The sequence below is a fragment of the Zootoca vivipara genome, chromosome 11 (genome assembly GCF_965207765.1).
Source record: "Zootoca vivipara chromosome 11, rZooViv2.hap1.1, whole genome shotgun sequence".
Taxonomy (NCBI): Eukaryota; Metazoa; Chordata; class Lepidosauria; order Squamata; family Lacertidae; genus Zootoca; species Zootoca vivipara.
The window spans coordinates 48,638,000-48,658,159 of NC_142594.1; the positions used below are offsets into that span (position 1 = coordinate 48,638,000).

The window sequence follows — 20,160 nt, forward strand, 5'->3', positions numbered from 1 at the left end:
TTTTCCTATACTTTTTATTCTCTTTCAGCTTTCAGCTGTTTCTATTCTCAGCAACTGTTTTATGCTGTATTTGTACTTTCATAGTATCATTGTTACTGAATGTTAAATTGCTTTATTTCCTCTTGTGAGCTACCCTGAGAATATTACTACAAGGTGACCTATATAAATACTGTGAATAAATAATGCAAGTCAAAAAACAGACAGAATCCAGATTTAGATCAGTTATAGAATAGATGAAGTACTTGTTGCTGTTGTTTAGTCGTTTAGTCGTGTCCGACTCTTCGTGACCCCATGGACCAGAGCACGCCAGGCACTCCTCTCTTGCACTGCCTCCCGCAGTTTGGTCAAACTCATGTTCGTAGCTTCGAGACCACTGTCCAACCATCTCGTCCTCTGTCGTCCCCTTCTCCTTGTGCCCTCAATCTTTCCCAACATCAGGGTCTTTTGCAGGAAGTCTTCTCTTCTCATGAGGTGACCAAAGTATTGGAGCCTCAGCTTCACGATCTGCCCTTCCAGTGAGCACACTGGAGTACTACAGGTTCTAATATAGGGAAAGCAGTTCAGAGAGGAGATGGAGATGTACTTGGAAGAAAAGCCTGGAGGGAGGTCTCGCTTTTACTGTAATTGATGACAGACGCCATTCCAGGAAGTTCAGAACCAGGAAGTGAATTGTGACAAAAAACTACTACTGTAATGTATGGGAGAAAATGCCAAGTAGAATGTTGCTTTTTGCTGAGCACCCCCAGAGCCAAAGGTGGAAAGAGACACAATAATGGTTCTGTCAAACCACACCTAACATCTAGGATAGTGCCTTGGGCAGAAGCCCCCAGTGTATTCTTGGCTCTCATTGGCAAATGTTGTTCTTCACTAGAAAATTGCAATAAATTGCAGAATCTTACAAAGAGGGTAGAGTCATCCATTTCTGCAGGCTATTTTTGTGTCACCAGATTTAAACACCATATTAAGTTCTGTGTAAATGTATCTATATGAGTTCTAAAGAAAATATTTGCTCTTTAACTATTGCTGAGACGGTTTTGTAGTTTCCATAGAATAACTCTTACCTGCTGATGAATATTTGCAAAGAAGCCTCTAATCCTATATAATAATGTGCAAGTTGTCCCTGCGTCCAAGCTGTCCCGTGTGTCCCTGGGGTACTGCGCATGTGCCCCAGGGATACAGGGATTGGACAGCAGAGACTGCGCGCGCGCACTCTCCCCCCCTCTGCCTCCTCCAACCGCCGCTCCCGCCGGACACCGCCTCACTGCAGGGCACGTCAGCGAGGGTGGAGGCCGGCGAAGGCCTCCTCACAACCCTCCCTGGCCGTGAGGTGCGGCGGTTGGAGGCGGCAGGGGGGAGAGAGTGCGTGCGTCCTTCCTGTCGGCGGCTGCGGGAGAGGAACGGAGGAGGAGAATGCAGCGCTTTCTCCTCCTCCGTTCCTGTCCCCCTGCCGCCGACAGCAAGGACAGGTCCCAGGGTTCGGAGAAGCGCTGCGCAAGCGCTTCTCCGAACCCTGGGATGTCTTCTTCCTGTCGGCGGCTGCGGGAGAGGAACGGAGGAGGAGAATGCAGCGCTTTCTCCTCCTCCGTTCCTGTCCCCCTGCCGCCGACAGCAAGGACAGGTCCCAGGGTGCACAAGCGCTTCTCCGAACCCCAGGATGTTCTAGCGCCCGTTATTAAACAGGCTGAAATACACTAGTGTTAAAATAATCCAATCACTTTTTGAGATATATTAAACCTTAGTTATTTTGTTGGAATTCTTAAGTTCTTAATCTCAGGAGAGGCTTATGATTCAAGATAATATTCAGTCAGGTTTGCAAAACATCTGTGTCTTAGACCAGTGTTTCTCAACCAGTGTGCCTCCAGATGTTTTGGGACTACAACTCCCATCATTTCTGACCACTGGTCTTGCTAGCTAGGGATGATGGGAGTTGTAGTCCCAAAACATCTGGAGGCACACTGGTTGAGAAACACTGTCTTAGACCAACCAAACAAGTTTGCTAGTTGGGTGTGTTATAGAAAAATATGCTTCAAATATGTTTTCCAAGCCGTTGTTAAACTAGGCACCTCAGCTTATTGCTGGTCTATTAGTTAAAACCATGCTTTTCCTTCCATCAGCTGGACTAGATATTGGACCCATATCTGATGATCCATCCTCTATACATCCACAAAGTGTCAGTCAGAGTTCACGGCCACTGAGTGAAGAACAGTTAGATAGAATCCTGAGCCCTGAACTGGACAAGATGGTCACAGATGGTAAATGTTTCTCTTATATCATTGCCTCATGAAGGAACTTCTTTTTAGTTTTACTTCGTGCTTAGTTTTAATTAGTTGCAATTACCACAGCTCACTGTATGTATATGTTTGCTAATGTTTCTGTTCCTTTTACTTTGTTCAGGTGCAATTCTTGGCAAACTGTACAAGATTCCAGGTATGTTCTCCTGCTTTTTAATACCATTTTATGAAACTTACTAAATGCAATCATACCTTATATACTCACATGCAGTGTTTTGCAGAGCTGGGAGGAAAGGATGTTGAAGACCTGTTTACTGCTGTACTGAGCCCTTCAGCTACTCAATCAACTCCTTTGCCACAACCCCCACCACCGCCACCTCCTCAACTAATGCATTTGCATAATCAAGGTTTGTTTATGATCTTTTTTGTAAAATAAAAAATAAAAATGCAACTGCTAGCAATTCATGTGCAGTTCAGCCATTGTCACTCAGTCTTGTGAAAACTGGAAGCTAGAGTATTGTTTTTGTATTTTTTTTATCAATAAAATTATCCTATAAGGGTGGATATGTTTCTTTTGATACAGCCTATCTCCTATCTACCTAGGACAGTAGTGAGCAACCTGTGGCCTGGCGGCTGCATCCAACCCTCTGGTTAGTGCAGGCCCACTCTTTCTTTCTCTTCCAAGTTGTATGTGTATGTGTGAGAGAGAATTAGAAAGAGGAAGATAAGGTGCCAGAGAGAACATTCTGCAGTGCTGCAAATTCCATCCACTTTTGTCTCTTCTCTTCCTTGCCCCACAGTCCCTCAGCTCCTGGCAAATTCTCCCTGAAGAAAGGCAGCCTTTGACAGATTCCCTGCCCCTACTACTTCATTGGTTCCCACCCCTGTACCCAAGGATGCTTGGCCAGCATCTTTTCAGCTCCTCCTATCTCCAGCCAAGGAATATAGATTATTATATGTTCCTGAAACCAAACATTGTCTTCTGTACAGCATCCCAGAACCCAGAAAACAATGCCAAAACAAGGCTTTAGTCTGCAAAATAGCATGATGTGAGAGGCAGAGTTATTTGAGTTTAGTCCCTGCATGTTATCTTCTTTCAAAGTCTTCAAAACAGAGTAATATTTTTGAAACAAAATAAAAAAAACTTCCAGCAGCACTTTAGAGACCAACTAAGTTTGTCATTGGTATGAGCTTTCGTGTGCATGCACACTTCTTCAGATACACTGAAACAGAAGTCACCAGATGCTTATATATAGTGAGAGGGAGGGAAGGGGTATTACTCAGAAGGGTGGTGGGAAAGGGTGATAACTGACTGTTAACGACTGCAATTTGTCTTACAGGAAAAAGCAAGGGGTGAGATGGCTAAAGATAGCTTTATCATGTATAATGAGATAAGAATCCAATGTCTTTATTCAGACCAGGTCTCTCCATGTTTTTAAGCTTGGTAATAAGTTGCAGTTCAGCAACTTCTCCTTCCAGTCTATTTCTGAAATTCTTTTGTAATAAAACAGCTACTTTGAGATCTTGTGGGATCACATTCGGGATCACATTCATCCAGTGCTTTACCAGCTGCACTGGCTCCCGGTGGAGTACAGGATCAGGTTTAAGGTGCTGGTTTTGACCTTTAAAGCCCTATGCGACTTGGGACCCTCGTACCTACGGGACCGCCTCTCCTGGTATGCCCCGCGGAGGACCTTAAGGTCCACAAATAATAATATTCTGGAGATCCCGAGTCATAAGATGGCTAGATTGGCCTCTACTAGAGCCAGGGCCTTTTCAGTACTGGCCCCAACCTGGTGGAACGCTCTTTCCCAGGAGACCAGGGCCCTGCGGGATTTGTCATCTTTCCGCAGGGCCTGCAAGACAGAGCTGTTCCGCCTGGCCTTTGGGTTAGACTCAGCCTGACCCCTGTGTTTTTCTCCCTCATGGCTTGGATTTATGGCCTACTTGAAATGAGGCTGCACTTTAAATTTTAATACTGTATTTTAATCTGTATTTTAATTAATTGTTTTTATGATTTATTGTGGTTCTGTTGGTGTCAGCCACTTATGGCCTACTTGAAATGAGGCTGCACTTTAAATTTTAATACTGTATTTTAATCTGTATTTTAATTAATTGTTTTTATGTTTTATTGTGGTTCTGTTGGTGTCAGCCGCCCTGAGCCCGGTTTTTGACTGGGGAGGGCGGGGTATAAATAAAAATTTATTATTATTATTATTATTATTATTATTATTATTATTATTATTATTGTAGGAAGCAACTTCTTCCAGTCTATTTCTGAAATTTTTTGTAATAAGACAGCTACTTTGAGATCTTGTATAGAATGTCCTGGGAGATTGAAGTGTTCTCCTACTGGTTTCTCTGTCTTGTGATCCCTGATGTCAGATTTATGTCCATTTATCCTTTGGCGTAGAGTTTGGCCTGTTTGTCCAATATAGAGAGCTGAAGGGCACTGTTGGCATTTGATGGCATACACAATGTTAGAAGATGAGCAATTAAATAGTCCTGAGATGGTATGTTGGATGTTGTTGGGGCCAGTGATGGTGTTGTCTGGGTGTATGTGGCAGCAAAGTTGGCATCTGGGTTTATTGCAGGCTCTGGTACCAGTGTCCATGTTATGTCTGGTGGTTGTATTATTGTGGGTGAGAAGTTGTTTAAGATTGGGTGGCTGTCTGTAGGCAATGAAAGGTCTTCCTCCCAGAGCTTAAGAAAGACAGCTGTCATTGTCTAGGAGAGGTTGTAGATCTCTGATGATGCGTTGTACTGTTTTAACTTGGGAGCTGTATGTGATTACTAGTGGTGTTCTGTTATTTTCTTTTTTGGGTCTGTCTTGCAGCAAGTTCTCTCTGGGTATCAGTCTGGCTCTGTTGATCTGTTGTTTAACTTCATCGGCTGGATATTTTAGTTCTAAAAAGGTTTGCTGTAGATCTCTTAGTTGAGAGTCTCTGTCTGTAGAGTTGGAACAGATGTGGTTGTAACGTGCATGCACACAAAAGCTCAAACCAATGACAAACTTAGTTGGTCTCTAAGGTGCTGCTGGAAGGAATTTTTGTGTGTGTGTTTCAACTACGTCAGACCAATATGGCTACCTACCTGTAACTAATATTTTTGAATGTTTAATATTTGGTGTATGCAGAAAATGTCCCTTCAAATGTTTTGTACAAATAGTTTTGTACTGTGAAATAGTGAAGCAGAGTTTTAGTGTATGCAGAAAATGTCCCTTCAAATGTTTTGTACAAATAGTTTTGTACTGTGAAATAGTGAAGCAGAGTTTTAGTTTGCTTTTCATATGCAAAGTACTACTATTACATTTATTTTTCCTGACATAGAGTATTGGCTTTTGGATAGTAATCAGTTTTTTAATTATGATATTTTAGATTGTTAAAGTTTTTGTGCTTTATGGTATTATGAGCCACCTTGGATGGGCTATGCTAGGCATGTCAGACCTGCGGCCCTCCAGATGTTTTGGACTACAATTCCCATCTTCCCCAACCACTGGTCCTGCTAGCTAGGGATCATGGGAGTTGTAGGCCAAAACATCTGGAGGGCCGCAGGTTTGACATGCCTGGGCTATGCCCTAAAAGCCTGTATGTAAATAAATTACTATAAATAAATATTATTTGTGTTCTCAACTTTTCTTTAAAGGAGAGAATGCATTTTCAAGAGCTCCACTTATAAATGGCCTGATTGGACCAAGCCCCCATCTCCCTCATACAACTTTGGTTCCGGGAGGAGGAATAGGCTCCTTTTCTACAATAGCACAGCCACCATACACAGACACAAGGTGAGTCAAATTGAGTAATTTGATATCTCCCCTACTTCAGCATAGCTATAATGATTGAACCTATCATGTTGCTAATGAGTTGGGCTCTCTGATTTCTCTTCTTCCGGGGTTTTAGAGTAACCAAAATTATTAATAATTTTGAGGTGTTGCTATTTGTGTGTGTTTTTGGAATAATGTATTTCCTATATTGAAATGAACAAATCCCTATTTTGCTTTGCTTTGCCAGGGATAAGAATGCAGCATTTAATGCGGTGATGAATGATCCCACCAGTTCTTGGGTTCCGTCTGCTACACCACTGGATGGTGAAGGTGATACCATGTCTAACGCGCAGAGAAGCACTCTTAAGTGGGAAAAGGAAGAAGCACTTGGTGAAATGGCAACGGTAGCACCTGTTTTGTACACAAATATCAATTTTCCAAATCTAAAGGAGGAGTTCCCAGGTATGTTATAAATTGTAGAATCATAAAATTGGAAGGAACCTTAAAAGTAATCTTACCTAATCCAACCTTTTGCCAGTACAGGAAATCCACTGAGTTAAACCTTGCATTACAAATCTGTTAGACACCAATCTTATTTCGTAAAGTTCAGCTTTTCTGAATTCTGAAAAAGGCAACAGTTTCATGTTTACTGTTTACTGATGCATTGATGATATTCCTAATCAAAGCAAAATAACAAAATCTTACTCCTTTTTCTCCTATGCATTCTCAGATTGGACTACAAGAGTGAAGCAAATTGCTAAATTGTGGAGGAAAGCAAGCTCACAAGAAAGAGCTCCATATGTGGTAATAAGTATTTTCCATTTTTGTTGAAACAGAAAAAAAGGTTATGTCTCTGATTTCCATTAATTAGTCCACAGTATAAGTATTTTAAGTTTTAAAACTGCTATAAAGCACACTGCTTCTGCAACATGCATTTTACATACATGAATTTCAGTTAGTTTTGTAAATTTACTTTTTATGGATTTGGAGCCATGCCTGCTTTCTTCTGACTGCTCTTTTGCATCTCTAAAAACCTAGTGTTGAATTTGCATACTAAACTTTTAAAAAACTGACATGATTTGATCCTCTGGAAAAGTAAATATCATGAACATCACCTGGAAATTAATTCCTATAGCTGTTTTTAAATGGTTAAACTGATTATATTATTAACTGAAGTGATGTCTGTTGGGGTTTTTTAATTTCCCATTTGCTCTGTTTAGTGCTTACAGTGGTTAGCTTGATTTCGGATATTGTCCCAATTCACTTTATATGTTTCATGAAATAATGAAGCTGCTGTTGGTGCAAAACACATGGATAGGACTCTTTTTCTTGTACTGTTTTCAATGTGTGTGTTGTGTTGTTTGTTTTGTTTGTTTGTTTGTTTGTTTTGCTACCGTAACTGTACCTTTGATATGACATAGGTGCATGAACCTTATTTTGTGTGTCCAGGAAGATTAGTAGTTCACAGGTACCATAAGACTCTTTGTTTTTGCTACAACAAACAAACATGGCTACCTTTCTGGAAATGTAACCGGGGGTGTCCTAGTTTCTTATTTCCTATGTGAAATTTATTCAAACCCTGTAAAGCATTTGTGGGTTTTGTGTTGATAATAAAGAATGGCATTACTTTCAATATCAGTCTAAAACAAGTCTAAAAAATTACATGTGTGCTTGTTTTGCAGCAAAAAGCCCGAGATAATAGAGCTGCCTTACGGATCAACAAAGTGCAGATGTCTAATGATTCCATGAAAAGGCAGCAGCAGCAGGATAGCATTGATCCAAGCTCTCGTATCGACACTGAACTCTTTAAGGACCCATTAAAGCAGAGGGAATCAGAACATGAGCAAGAGTGGAAATTTAGACAGGTGTGTTGCATTTGGTCTTTGATTCTCCCTTTTGTCTAGTACAGCTGTAGAAAGAGCTGCCCTTAATTAACATCAGATGCTAGGAAAGGAAATAGTAGTTAATCATATACTTTGTGTACAGCAAGTACAGGTAACCTTTGAAGTGACATCTACATAATCCTAACACCTTAACTGAGAATTTTCAATTTAAAGTGACAAAAAGTGGGGCTTAAATTAAACTTTCCTCCATCTGCTACCGTTTTGTGACTAGCTCCATCCCTGTACCTTCTCTCTGTAGACTGGTAGGCCTCAGTAAGTTTTAGGCCCCTCAAATTGGCCCTGTGGTTAGAAAGTTTAAGACAGGCACCCCCAAACTCTGGCCCTCCAGATGTTTTGGCCTACAACTCCCATGATCCCTAGCTAGCAGGACCAGTGGTCAGGGATGATGGGAATTGTACTCCAAAACATCTGGAGGGCCAAAGTTTGGGGATGCCTGGTTTAAGAAGTCCCACCATACTGCAAATGCTTGGAGAACTCAAAGCCATTTCATAGTTCAGCTTCTCGGTGAGGCACCACATGTGTAGAAGGTAATTCTCAAGTCATGAGCATTTGTAGAGGCTACTCATAGCTATTACAAATGCCTGGAGGATTATTTCCACATGGTGTTTCACAAGAAAGTTAGCAGGTTTTTCTCCACTAGTGAAATAAAATGTCATTTTGATAGTCAGTGCATTCAGCATATGTAGACCAGTGTATTGTGAGCTGCATGCTATGTTACCTCATGTGCCAAGCCACCATAGGGATAATTTTGTTTTACATAAGAAACTCAGAATAGGACCTTTAAAAATAAAGTTCAGGAGCCTCTGGTACTTTCACCTTGGATGGAATGTCCAAGAAAGTTATACAGTGCCCCTGTATCTTTTAATAGATGTTGTTTTCTTCTTCAAATTTAAGTATATATTCTGAGAGATCTGCATGTTTGCTATTAGTCATCTGGAAGCCTGCATAAATAATATACATATTAGAAATAATTGGCCCCATATTATTGATTTGTTGGAACTTTTCAAATGACCTTACAATGTGCTTATAAGTTTTTTTACTATTGTTTAATTTCCTGATAGTTATAATGCAACCTGGTTTTTTTCCTTTCCTAAAACAGCAAATGCGTCAGAAAAGTAAACAGCAAGCTAAAATTGAAGCAACTCAGAAACTTGAGCAAGTGAAAAATGAGCAGCAGCAGCAGCAGCAACTGCAACAACAACTTGGGTCACAGCAGCTTTTGAACCAGTCAGGTTCAGACACACCTAGTAGTGGGATTCAAAGTCCTTTAACCCCTCAGACTGGCAATGAAAGTATGTCTCCTGCACAACAGACATTATATACAAAACAGCTTCCTGGTACCCCTACTTCTACACCTTCTGATGTTTTTTTAAAACCACAGGCCCCACCTCCACCTGCAACACCAAATAGAATGCCTGTTCAAGATGCACATTGCCAGGCACCACCACAACAGATATTTTCTCCTTGCTCCTCTACCAGACCACCTTCTCCTGTTGACCCTTATGCAAAAATGGTGGGAACTCCTAGGCCACCACCTGTTAACCAAATTCAAAACTTTGGCAGAATAAATTCTGTTACATCAGTAGATATCTGTCCACCCCCTTCACCCATATCCAGGCCAGCTCAGGCATCTGAATCAGCAGGGAGCAGACCATCACCTGTCAGAGATTCATGTTCTTTGTCTCCAGTCAACAGTGACCCTTATGCAAAAGCTCCAGATACACCCAGGCCTACAATGGGAACAGAACCTTTCTCCAAACCTTTGGGGATATCAAGATCACCTTTAATTGCAGAACAACCAGGGAAAGCATCTTTATCAGTGGCAAACAGTGACCCCTTTGCTAAACCACCTCCAAGGACAGATGCATTTCAAAGGCCCCGGATGTCTCCTGCTGACTCATATGCACGTCCACCATTGACTCCCATTCCTGTTGAGGGAAGTCCTGGCCCATTTAAAACTCCAATGCGCCCAACTCAGTCCCCACAAGATCTGTATGCTTCAATGCCACCAACCCCACGGCGCATGTCTGTGGACCCCTATGAACGGCCTGTTTTGACACCAAGGCCAGTAGATAGCTTTTCACACAATCCATCTAATGATCCATATAGTCAGCCTCCTCTGACTCCGCATCCAGCAATAAAAGAGACTTTTGCCCACCCACAAAGAGTAGTGCGAAACCAGGGTGATTCTTTTTCTCAATCTGGAACTATTTCAAGGGCAGTTGCTCAGGACCCTTACGCCCAGCCTCCGGGTACTCCTCGGCCTGTCGCAGACCCCTACGCCCAGCCTCCAGGTACTCCTCGGCCTGTCGCAGACCCCTATGCCCAGCCTCCGGGTACTCCTCGGCCTGTCGCAGACCCCTACGCCCAGCCTCCGGGTACTCCTCGGCCTGTCGCAGACCCCTACGCCCAGCCTCCGGGTACTCCTCGGCCTGTCGCAGACCCCTACGCCCAGCCTCCGGGTACTCCTCGACCTGTCGCAGACCCCTACGCCCAGCCTCCGGGTACTCCTCGGCCACTTGCAGACCCCTACGCCCAGCCTCCAGGTACTCCTCGGCCTGTCACAGACCCCTACGCCCAGCCTCCGGGTACTCCTCGCCCCACTGCTGTTGACCCATACATGCATCAGCCACTCACACCAAGACCTGCACAGACTGGAGACTTATTTGCTCAGGTTTCAGCTAATCAAAGGCATTCTGATCCATATGCCCAACCTCCAGGTACACCAAGGCCGGTTAGTAGTGATCCATATTCTCAACCACCAGCAACACCAAGGCCTGGAATTCCAGAACCTTACAGTAGACCAGCCCTAATGTCAAATCGTGATCCTTATCTGCAGGCATCACAGAACAGGACCTTACCTGGGACATTTGTAAGGCCATCAGATCCGTGTTCTCAGCCTCCAAAGCTGTTGGGACCTGCTGTGACAGATTCTTTTAGCCATGCTTCAACAGCACCACCTTGTGATCCTTATGATCAACCTCCAATGACTCCAAGACCTCAGCCAGAAACTTTTGGAACTGCTCAGCTTCCCCACGATGTTTCAGATCAGCCAAGATCTGGATCAGAGGGGAACTTGGGCTCATCTGTAAACTCTTCCATGAGCTTGCAGGGAAAACAGTTCCCCCAAGCTTCTCCTGGCCCAGTACCAACAGCTGGAGCAACAAATACGCAGACAACAATGTCTCAGGCAGATGCAGAAAAAATAAGACAAGTGAGTTTACTGTTGTTGAATAACATGCTTGTGAAAACTATGAGATGCCAGAGTTGATAGAACCTATCAATAGCTTCTAGAAACATTGTGGTTGTGTTGTATCAATAAATCATTTCTTTTCTACTATAAGATGCAGGTATTTTGTATTCTGTGGCAGTAGTCTTATCATCAGTATCAGGCCTTTAACACTGTCTGTATCCTAGTGAAACCACTTCAGGGGTTTAGTGGTGACTACAAAGCCCTGAACAACATAGAACCCAGATACCTGAAGGAACATGTATTCCTTTATTTTCCTTCCTCAGCTTTAAGAACTTCCAGGGAGGCCCTTCTGCTTGTCCCATCTCTTGAGGGGTACTCAGTTACATGAAATAGGATCTTTTCAGTAGTGACACCCCAATTGTAGAATAATCTCCACCTTGAGATAATGGATGGTGCATACATTGTTTAGTGTTTTTAGCACCAGCTAAAATCTCATCTCTTCCTTCAGGCTTCTGATGCGGAGAGGGGAACTGATTTTGTGGTATTAATACTGAAAGGAGATGTGTGTTACTTAGGTGCTTTTTCTATTTTCTTCTAATGTTTTATTTACTGTTTGATCTGTTTTGATGTTTCATTATGTATATAACCTGTCCTGGGATCACTTGCTGATGAAGGGTGGTATAAGAATGAAATAAATAAATGATCTGAATTGTTTTTGTTCCCTGTCAGCGCCAGAAATTACGTGAGATTATTCTGCATCAGCAGCAACAAAAGAAGAATGCAATCCGTCAAGAGAAAATGTCACAAGAGCCTACCACAGCACCTCATGCAGGATCTACTCAACCATGGCAGCAGCAAGAAAATCTGAACCAGATTTTTAACAGGCCTCCTCCTCCGTATCCTGGGAATGTTAGGTCAGCCATTGTCCCTCCCAGCGGACTAAGGTTCACAGGTTTTCCCATCGATGGGCAGTTTAATAGACCCCAATTTCCAGGAGATATGGGTGGAATGGCAATGAGACCTCATGGAATTAGGTATACTTCTTGATTACTTCATCATAAAATACAGTATATGTCATTGTTTAATAAATTTGTGGGTTCTTTGTATGTTTTAAGTGTTGGTTATATTAGGTAAAGGGACCCCTGACCATTAGGTCTAGTCGTGGACGACTCTCGGGTTGCGGTGCTCATCTCACTTCACTGGCCGAGGGAGCCGGCGTACAGCTTCCAGGTCATGTGGCCAACATGACTAAGCTGCTTCTGGCGAACCAGAGCAGCGCACGGAAACACCGTTTACCTTCCTGCCAGAGCGGTACCTATTTATCTACTTGCACTTTGATGTGCTTTCGAACTGCTAGGTTGGCAGGAGCAGGGACCAAGCAATGGGAAATCACCCCGTCTCGGGGATTCGCACCACCAACCTTCTGATCGGCAAGCCCTAGGCTCTGTGGTTTAACCCACAGCGCCACCTGCATCCCAGCTGGTTATATTAAGTGACCCTTTAAAAATGTTCCGGTTTAAAATTATATCTGAATGTGATGCTGCAAACACATTAAATGCTACACTCATGTTATTTTATTGAACCTGCTGAACATTTGCTTTTCTGTGAGAAACACTGAAGCAGGGGCAAAAATATGTGACCTCTTCAAGTAAGTGATCTTGCTTAGTATCCTTAATTTCAAAATTGTTCTACAAGTAGGTTTAAATTCTTTAGTGCAAAAGATATGACGGAACAAAGTTATGTTCTGGGCAATAAAGAGGCTCTATTGAGACTGTAGGTTTAAGGGCAGACTATAAATAATATATTGCAAACTTGTATTTTTTATCATAGTAAATAAAAAGAATGCTTGTTTAGCCCAGATAATACATGGATTAGCCTGAAATATGATTTTTTCACTTGTTTTTCCTGATTATTTCAATAGTTATGTAAATTGCCTTAATTTAAACCAGTCCACTCTGTTTTGACACCTGTTCTGGATTTCATCATAATATGAAGATAAGCATGTATTGCTACTTTAGACGTAATGACCATCTAGTCCAATAATTTGTTTCAGTAACAGCCAGTCAGAATCTAAATTGGCTAGCAAAGGTGTCACTTCAATTGATTCAACAGATATAACATCCCACAAAATTGGTTTGTTGTGTAAACTTTCTACAATCTAAGTCAACCAATTTTTTTTCCAGATTTGGTTTTTCTGGAGGTGGTCATGGTCCTCCACCATGTCAAGAACGTTTCCTTGGGCCTCCCCAGCAAATGCAACGTGCTGGAGTTCCACCACAACTCAGAAGATCAATTGACATGCCTAGACTCCCTAACAAGCCACAAATGGGCAACCCTATTGGACTCTCACAGCATTTCCCACCACAAGGTATTCAGGTTCAACAGCACAACATCATGGGGCAGGCATTTATCGAGCTCTGTCACAGAGCACCTGAAGGCAGGCCAAGACTTCCTTTTAATTCCTCATCAGCTGTTACAAACACAGTCCCCCAGCATCAACAACATACAGGATTTGTACCTAGACAGGACTGTCAAGGCCCAAGACACCTAGAGCCCACAAGACATAATTCTCAAAGCCTAAACAATCCATTGCATGTGGCAATGGGTTTGGAGCATTTACCGCCAGGTCAGCAAGCTATAGTGAATCCCAACCAACCACCTGTATTAGTCATGTGTTCTTTAGGTCATCCACCAGTTAATGATGCTTTTTCAGGAGGTTCTTTGCCAACAACACCACCTATTGAGGCAGCAAGTGACTTACAGATTCCCAACCAACCCACTGATGGTTTAGAAGAGAAGCTTGATCCTGATGACTCCTCTGTAAAAGATTTAGATGTCAAGGACCTTGATGGTGTTGAGGTTAAAGATTTAGTTGACGAGGACCTTGAAAATCTAAATCTAGACCCAGAAGACGGCAAAGGAGATGAACTGGACACATTAGATAATCTTGAAACTAATGATCGTCACCTTGATTACCTTCTAAGATCAGGCGAATTTGACATAATTGCCTACACTGATCCAGACCTCGATTTGGGTGACAAAAAAGGTATGTTTAATGAGGAGCTAGATCTTAATGTCCCCATAGATGAAATACAATGCAAGGGAGAAGATACTCAGCAAAAGCATCAGGATGAGAAAGCTGCCACTCCTGCAGCATTGTCTCCTCAGAAAAAAACTGCTGAAGTTAGTGAAATTAAAACAGAAGTTATGTCTCCAAACACATTAGAAGAAACTAAATCTGAAAGTGAAAAAAGAGATGTAAGTGTGGCATCCTCCAGCACTCAGTTTATTGCTGAAACAGAGTTACATGATGGAGAAGCAACATCTGTGATGCCCCATAATGTGGAATTAGCTGGCAAAACAAATATGAATGAGGAAATCACTGTGCCCAGCCCAGATACTGTTCCGGGCCCTGCTCCAACATCAACTCAAGGTTCTTGCAATATCTCTGGATCCACTCCTGTTCTTACAAGTTTGTTAGCTAATGAGAATTCAGAAAACCCTGATGTCAGGCCTCTGGGCTCTCCACCTAATCCACAGCCAGCAGCACAAATCAACCCTGTTTCAAGTATGCCACAAACTTTAATGACATCTGCTGGTCAAAGCATGGAAAATACTGTACCTAATGTGAACATGGTTCCACAAATAAGCCATAACTTCTCACAAGGGACAGCGGTAAATCCAGCCTTTATTCCTGGTCAGACAGCTAATAGCTTTGGGACAGTGCAGCCTGGTAATCAAACTGTGCCTGTTGTAAATCGACCCGGCCCCAGTGGTATGCCTGGGCCACAGCCAATGATGATTCCACAAACATTAGCCCAGCAGCAAAATCGAGAGAGGCCTCTTCTGCTAGAAGAACAGCCTCTTCTGCTGCAAGATCTTTTGGATCAAGAAAGGCAAGAGCAGCAGCAGCAGCGACAGATGCAAGCCATGATTCGCCAGCGTTCAGAGCCATTTTTCCCCAACATTGGTATGTTATTGTTTTTTCTATGATAATGCTAAGTGCGATAGAAACCAACAACCATATATTAATACTTGGAATGTCCACCATTCAGTAACATTTATTATCTCTATTGTGTTTTCTGATTTGTTTAATCTGTATGTAGAAAAAAAGAAAATAGAAATTGGAATGGGCCCAAGAGGTTTTCTGTTCTTGCAGGGAGAGTGTGTATTTGGAATCCAATTGACATAGCTTGCTGAGCAGCTGAAAGCGTGTATTATAGAAGCTGAAATCTTCATCTGGTGTCTAGCCTGAAACAATGTTGTCAACTTCATTTGAATTGGGGGGGGGGGGCTGCCATTCCATTTTTACTGGCCCTCTTAGTTTAGGAAGGAGGAATTTGAGTGAGAATTTGAGTGAGAAGTAAAGGTGAAGGGAATAATTTGGAACAAGGTGCAGCATATTAGGTGTCTTCCACAAGGGGAAGAGCAAATATGCTTCTTCATTCTGCCAAACTCTGTTCATGTTCTGTATTTGAATATGCATTCGTGTGTGTGTGTGTGTGTGTTTCTGTTTAAGTGGATTGGGCAAGCAGGTGCAGGTCAGTTACTCTGCCACTCCTTGCAACCACATCCCCCACTGGTATATTCTGTTTCCAAACTCCAGTTAATATGTTAATATTCTTATTGTCATTGTATATTATTTGTTTTGGATCCAGAGCAGGGTATAACATGCTCTGGAGGTGTGAGAATGGCAAAAAAAATACCTTTGCTATTCTCATAAGGCCAAGAATGTCACGTTAGCAAGTAAGTAAGGGAGAGATCACTATTCCAGCTCTCACTTCAATTTATTGAAATTTGTATAAATTGTGAGCTTACTCAGTTGAAGCAAGCCAGTAAGAGGAAATCCTTGAGGATAGAAGTAAAATAAAAAAATTCCTTCAGTAGCACCTTAAAGACCAACTAAGTTTTTGTTTTGGTATGAGCTTTCGTGTGCATGCACACTTCTTCAGATACAGTGAAATAGAAGTCCCCAGGCACTTATGTAGAGAAGGGGTGGGGATGGGGAGGGGAGGGGGGATCACTCAGAAGGGTGGTGGAAGTGGGTGATTGACTGACTGATAGCTGTTGATGACCGAAAATGACTGCAAATGGTCATCATTTTCGGTCATCAACAGCTATCAGTCAGTCAATCACCCACTTCCACCACCCTTCTGAGTGATCCCCCCTCCCCTCCCCATCCCCACCCCTTCTCTACATAAGTGCCTGGGGACTTCTAGTTCACTGTATCTGAAGAAGTGTGCATGCACACGAAAGCTCATACCAAAACAAAAACTTAGTTGGTCTTTAAGGTGCTACTGAAGGAATTTTTTTATTTTACTTCGACCCAGACCAACACGGCTACCTACCTGTAACCAGAACTTGAGGATAGACTCTGTCATGAAGGTGACAAGTAGAGTAAAAACCTCAAAGCAAATACAGTACATGAGTGGGCAATCTACACAGTCCAGTCCCAGGCATCCCTCCCTCTCTCCCTCCAGCAATATGGTTACTTCTCTTGCAAACAAGGGATTATGCTGCTGGCACTAGCTCAGGGCTAGTATAAAGAGGGGAAATGGCACCTAAGAGAACTGCTTCTGTCTGAAACATTCCCTATGATGCCCATCAGCATTCTAGCATCAATCTATCAGAGTCACCCTGTCTTAATGTAGTTTGAACCAATTATTAAGTGTGAATTTCTAAAACACTTATAGTAACCACAGTAAATTGTCTTTAATAATAATTAAAACATCAATGGACCAAGTTTTTCTGTCATAATTATGAAACTTTTAAAAATAGGCCTAAACAGGTTAGCAGTGGTGAACAAATGATATGCTTATTCACACTGGCTGTTTTATATAATAAATACTTATTCTTCTTAATTTCTGGTTTCATAGATTTTGATGCAATCACTGATCCTATAATGAAAGCGAAAATGGTGGCTCTGAAAGGGATCAATAAAGTAATGGCACAGAACAATATGGGCATGCCACAAATGGTCATGAACAGGTAGGCAAAGATTGTGAATATTTTGGCTTCTCTTAGATATCAGCATGAGTTTCTGCTCACTGAAATTTCAGGTTATTCTGATAGCTGTTACCTTTCTTGGGAGATTAGCAAAGTAAATTTTAGCATTAATTTTACCATTAATCATTAATTTCCTACTTTGTGATTCATGTCATGCACACAAACAGCTGTATTCCTCTGCACATAGCAATAACTCTGTGGTATGCAGAAAAGGGCAGGGGCTGGGAATGTGAAGCAGCAGACTGTGCATGCCCAGGAGCACACTGTTTCCCTTCTGAGATTAGTTTATATCACAATCTCATATTATTAACACTTCATTAATTTTAGCTGTAAAACAAATCCAAAATGTGATTTTATTTACCCATTACTAGATTTGCCTTTATGGGTCAAGCAGTGCCAGGAGTACCAAGCGGTGAAAGCCAGAATCTTGTTCAGCAAGCAATCACACAGGTAATGTTTCCTGAAATTTGAAATAAAGCAGATTTTCGTAAGTGGAATTGTGGTCTAAAAGCTGATGTGCTATAATGGATAGAGCATTTAGACAAACCTGCATCCATATCCACAGCCACTAATGTTTTCATGAGTTAAGTAAGTCTCTGGCCTGAAACCCTAGACATTTGAATTGTTGTCCTTACCTGAGATGAGCAGGTGAGTTGCACTGTTACACCTTATTGCAATGATCATCTCTTTGTCAGAGGAGCTCATCATCCCACAAGGGAAGCAGGATGTTTTCTGGACTGGATCCATAACTATGCCACAACCTATAACCCAAACCCAGTAGCAGCAGCCTCTTGACCACGTGTTGAATGTAGCCTGAGTGCAGAAATCTGTTTCTTGTGCACAGATCCCCATTCCTCACAGCATAAGAGCAACTGTAAAACAGAATTTTGTTTAACACACTCTGTTTCTCCACCCCCCTCCCTTTCAAGGATGGAAACCTAACACCGCAGATGTCTAGGCCTAACCCTCCAAATTTTGGTCCTGGTTTTGTAAGTAAGTATATAACTCTCATAAACGGATATTAGACTTTGAAGCCAACTCCATGGGCACATACTATATTTCAGAATACACACAGCTTATTTACAAGCCCATTCAAAGACAATAATTGAATTATGACATAATTAACTGAAATATTCTGACCCAGTGCATAATAAGCTTTTGAAATGTGACAATCTACCTGTCAGGGGATTGTTGCGGCTACTCTCGAGTAAAGACGCTCCAGTCCGATCTGTCTTTTAAGGTTTTATTGTGCATACTATTTACAGTGCAGAGATAGCAGAAAACATGACCTCCTAGTCACTCGCAGAATCCGGCAATGGCACCCTTCTGCTTTGGGGCCAGCATAATAGCTTGGGGATCCCGAAACGCCGGCCCCTAAACCTGTGTTTGGGTGCGCGCCTCAATTTGGGTGCCGGAAGCGGCTGCGCTCCCTCTTCCACCTGTTGGCTAGGGCAGTGCAGGGGCTCTGATACATCGCTGAGCCTCCCTTCCTCCACTAGCTGGCTTGGGCGGTGCAAGGGCTCTGATGCCTCACTGAGCCTTCCCTCCATTCCACTCTCCTCCTCATTCCCCCGCCTGACCTGCTGCTACCTCTTTCGCTGGGTGAAGTGCTGGTCAGGATGACGGTGGGGAGGCTCCCTGTAGGGAGTCCCCCTGACACTACCGAACTTATAAAATGTGGAAAAACCAGTTGCAGAAACATCTCAGAATAATTAGCATTGCTTAGATCAGGCATCCCCAAACTGCAGCCCTCCAGATGTTTTGGCCTACAACTCCCATGATCCCTAGCTAACAGGACCAGTGGTCGGGGAAGATGGGAATTGTAGTCCAAAACATCTGGAGGGCCGAAGTTTGGAGATGTCTGGCTTAGATGATAATAATATTTGGGTAATAATGACTAACCTGACATTCATTTTTTTAAAGGGGGGATTTTGTAGCCCCATTGTCAGTTCAATTCCTTGGTTAGTGTAAAAAAAGATTGGCCTCAAATTCTGCCTTGAAAGATGTTAGTGCATGCTTGCATGCTCCAGATTTTGTTGATGCTTTGCTCTATTACAAAAAGAGAAAGGTGTTAAAACTTGGCGGGGGGTTGATATGAACGGAAATCCCTTCTTTTTGAAATCAGTTTGAAAATGAGATTTGTGAAAGTTTGCAAAACCCATGGTAAGAAAATTGATTTGTTGTGTTTTATCCTTAGATGATTCACACAGAAAGCAATATGAAGAATGGCTACAAGAAACACAGCAGCTTCTTCAGATGCAACAGAAATTCCTTGAAGAACAAATTGGAGCACACAGAAAATCAAAAAAGGCACTATCTGCAAAACAGCGCACTGCAAAGAAAGCTGGTCGAGAATTCCCAGAGGAAGATGCAGAGCAGCTTAAGCATGTTACTGAACAGCAGAGTATGGTTCAAAAACAGCTTGAACAGGTGAGAGTTTATCAATAACTAAATTGCAATTGTTCCAATAGCAACAATTTTAAAAATGGCAAGAGGTGGTAGCAATTTTTTATAAAGAAACAAAAGTATACGATTCAGAGCCACATAAGTATTTTTAGATTTTCACATACTCCTGAATTATGGTCCCCTGTCAAAGCTATCATTTGAACAGGTTAGAGCAGGTTGTGGTATTCCCAAAATTTAAATTTGGTCCAGTCTAACCTTTGACTTGATTTTGGGACAAAAATGGTATTGACTGCCCAGGTGCATGACCTGTGCCACAGAGAAGACAGAACAAATGCAACCATTTGGAGAGACGGATCCAGCAGGTGCTGCTGAAAGACTTCTGTTTCCCTGTGCTTTTTTAACATTCACATGGAGTCAGTGAGTGAGGTTATCCAGAGATTTGGGATGAGTGTAAATAGGTAAATATGAATACATGGGTATAGAGAAAAGCATAGCACACAGCTTTACCTTGCATTCCCATTTACTACCAGGGAGGTGGTAGAAATCCTGAACAGGTGTCTGCAGGAAGTTCTGGAATGGGAAACAAGCTGAAACATAATCCAGCTAAGATGGTACTGTTGACAAATAATAACATTGATCTGGATGGTGGTTTTTAAC

The 20,160-nt window shown here is 42.3% G+C and overlaps 1 protein-coding gene across 12 annotated transcripts in view; it reads left to right on the plus strand.

Annotated features, from left to right (window-relative positions):
• The window catches only part of KMT2C (lysine methyltransferase 2C), a 175,521-nt gene that overhangs the window by 129,323 nt on the left and 26,038 nt on the right, over positions 1-20,160 (plus strand). For 11 of the 12 annotated variants that reach the window (XM_035129359.3, XM_035129372.3, XM_060280917.2 and 8 more), the window contains 14 exons: positions 2,115-2,252; positions 2,395-2,427; positions 2,513-2,638; positions 5,877-6,015; positions 6,242-6,456; positions 6,725-6,798; positions 7,677-7,859; positions 8,998-11,112; positions 11,821-12,125; positions 13,275-15,061; positions 16,968-17,079; positions 17,469-17,547; positions 18,027-18,090; positions 19,295-19,527. In XM_035129359.3, the coding sequence (XP_034985250.3) occupies positions 2,115-2,252; positions 2,395-2,427; positions 2,513-2,638; positions 5,877-6,015; positions 6,242-6,456; positions 6,725-6,798; positions 7,677-7,859; positions 8,998-11,112; positions 11,821-12,125; positions 13,275-15,061; positions 16,968-17,079; positions 17,469-17,547; positions 18,027-18,090; positions 19,295-19,527 (5,603 nt within the window). The remainder of the gene's footprint in view (positions 1-2,114; positions 2,253-2,394; positions 2,428-2,512; positions 2,639-5,876; positions 6,016-6,241; positions 6,457-6,724; positions 6,799-7,676; positions 7,860-8,997; positions 11,113-11,820; positions 12,126-13,274; positions 15,062-16,967; positions 17,080-17,468; positions 17,548-18,026; positions 18,091-19,294; positions 19,528-20,160) is intronic. The other variant, XM_088653453.1, reaches the window with a different exon arrangement.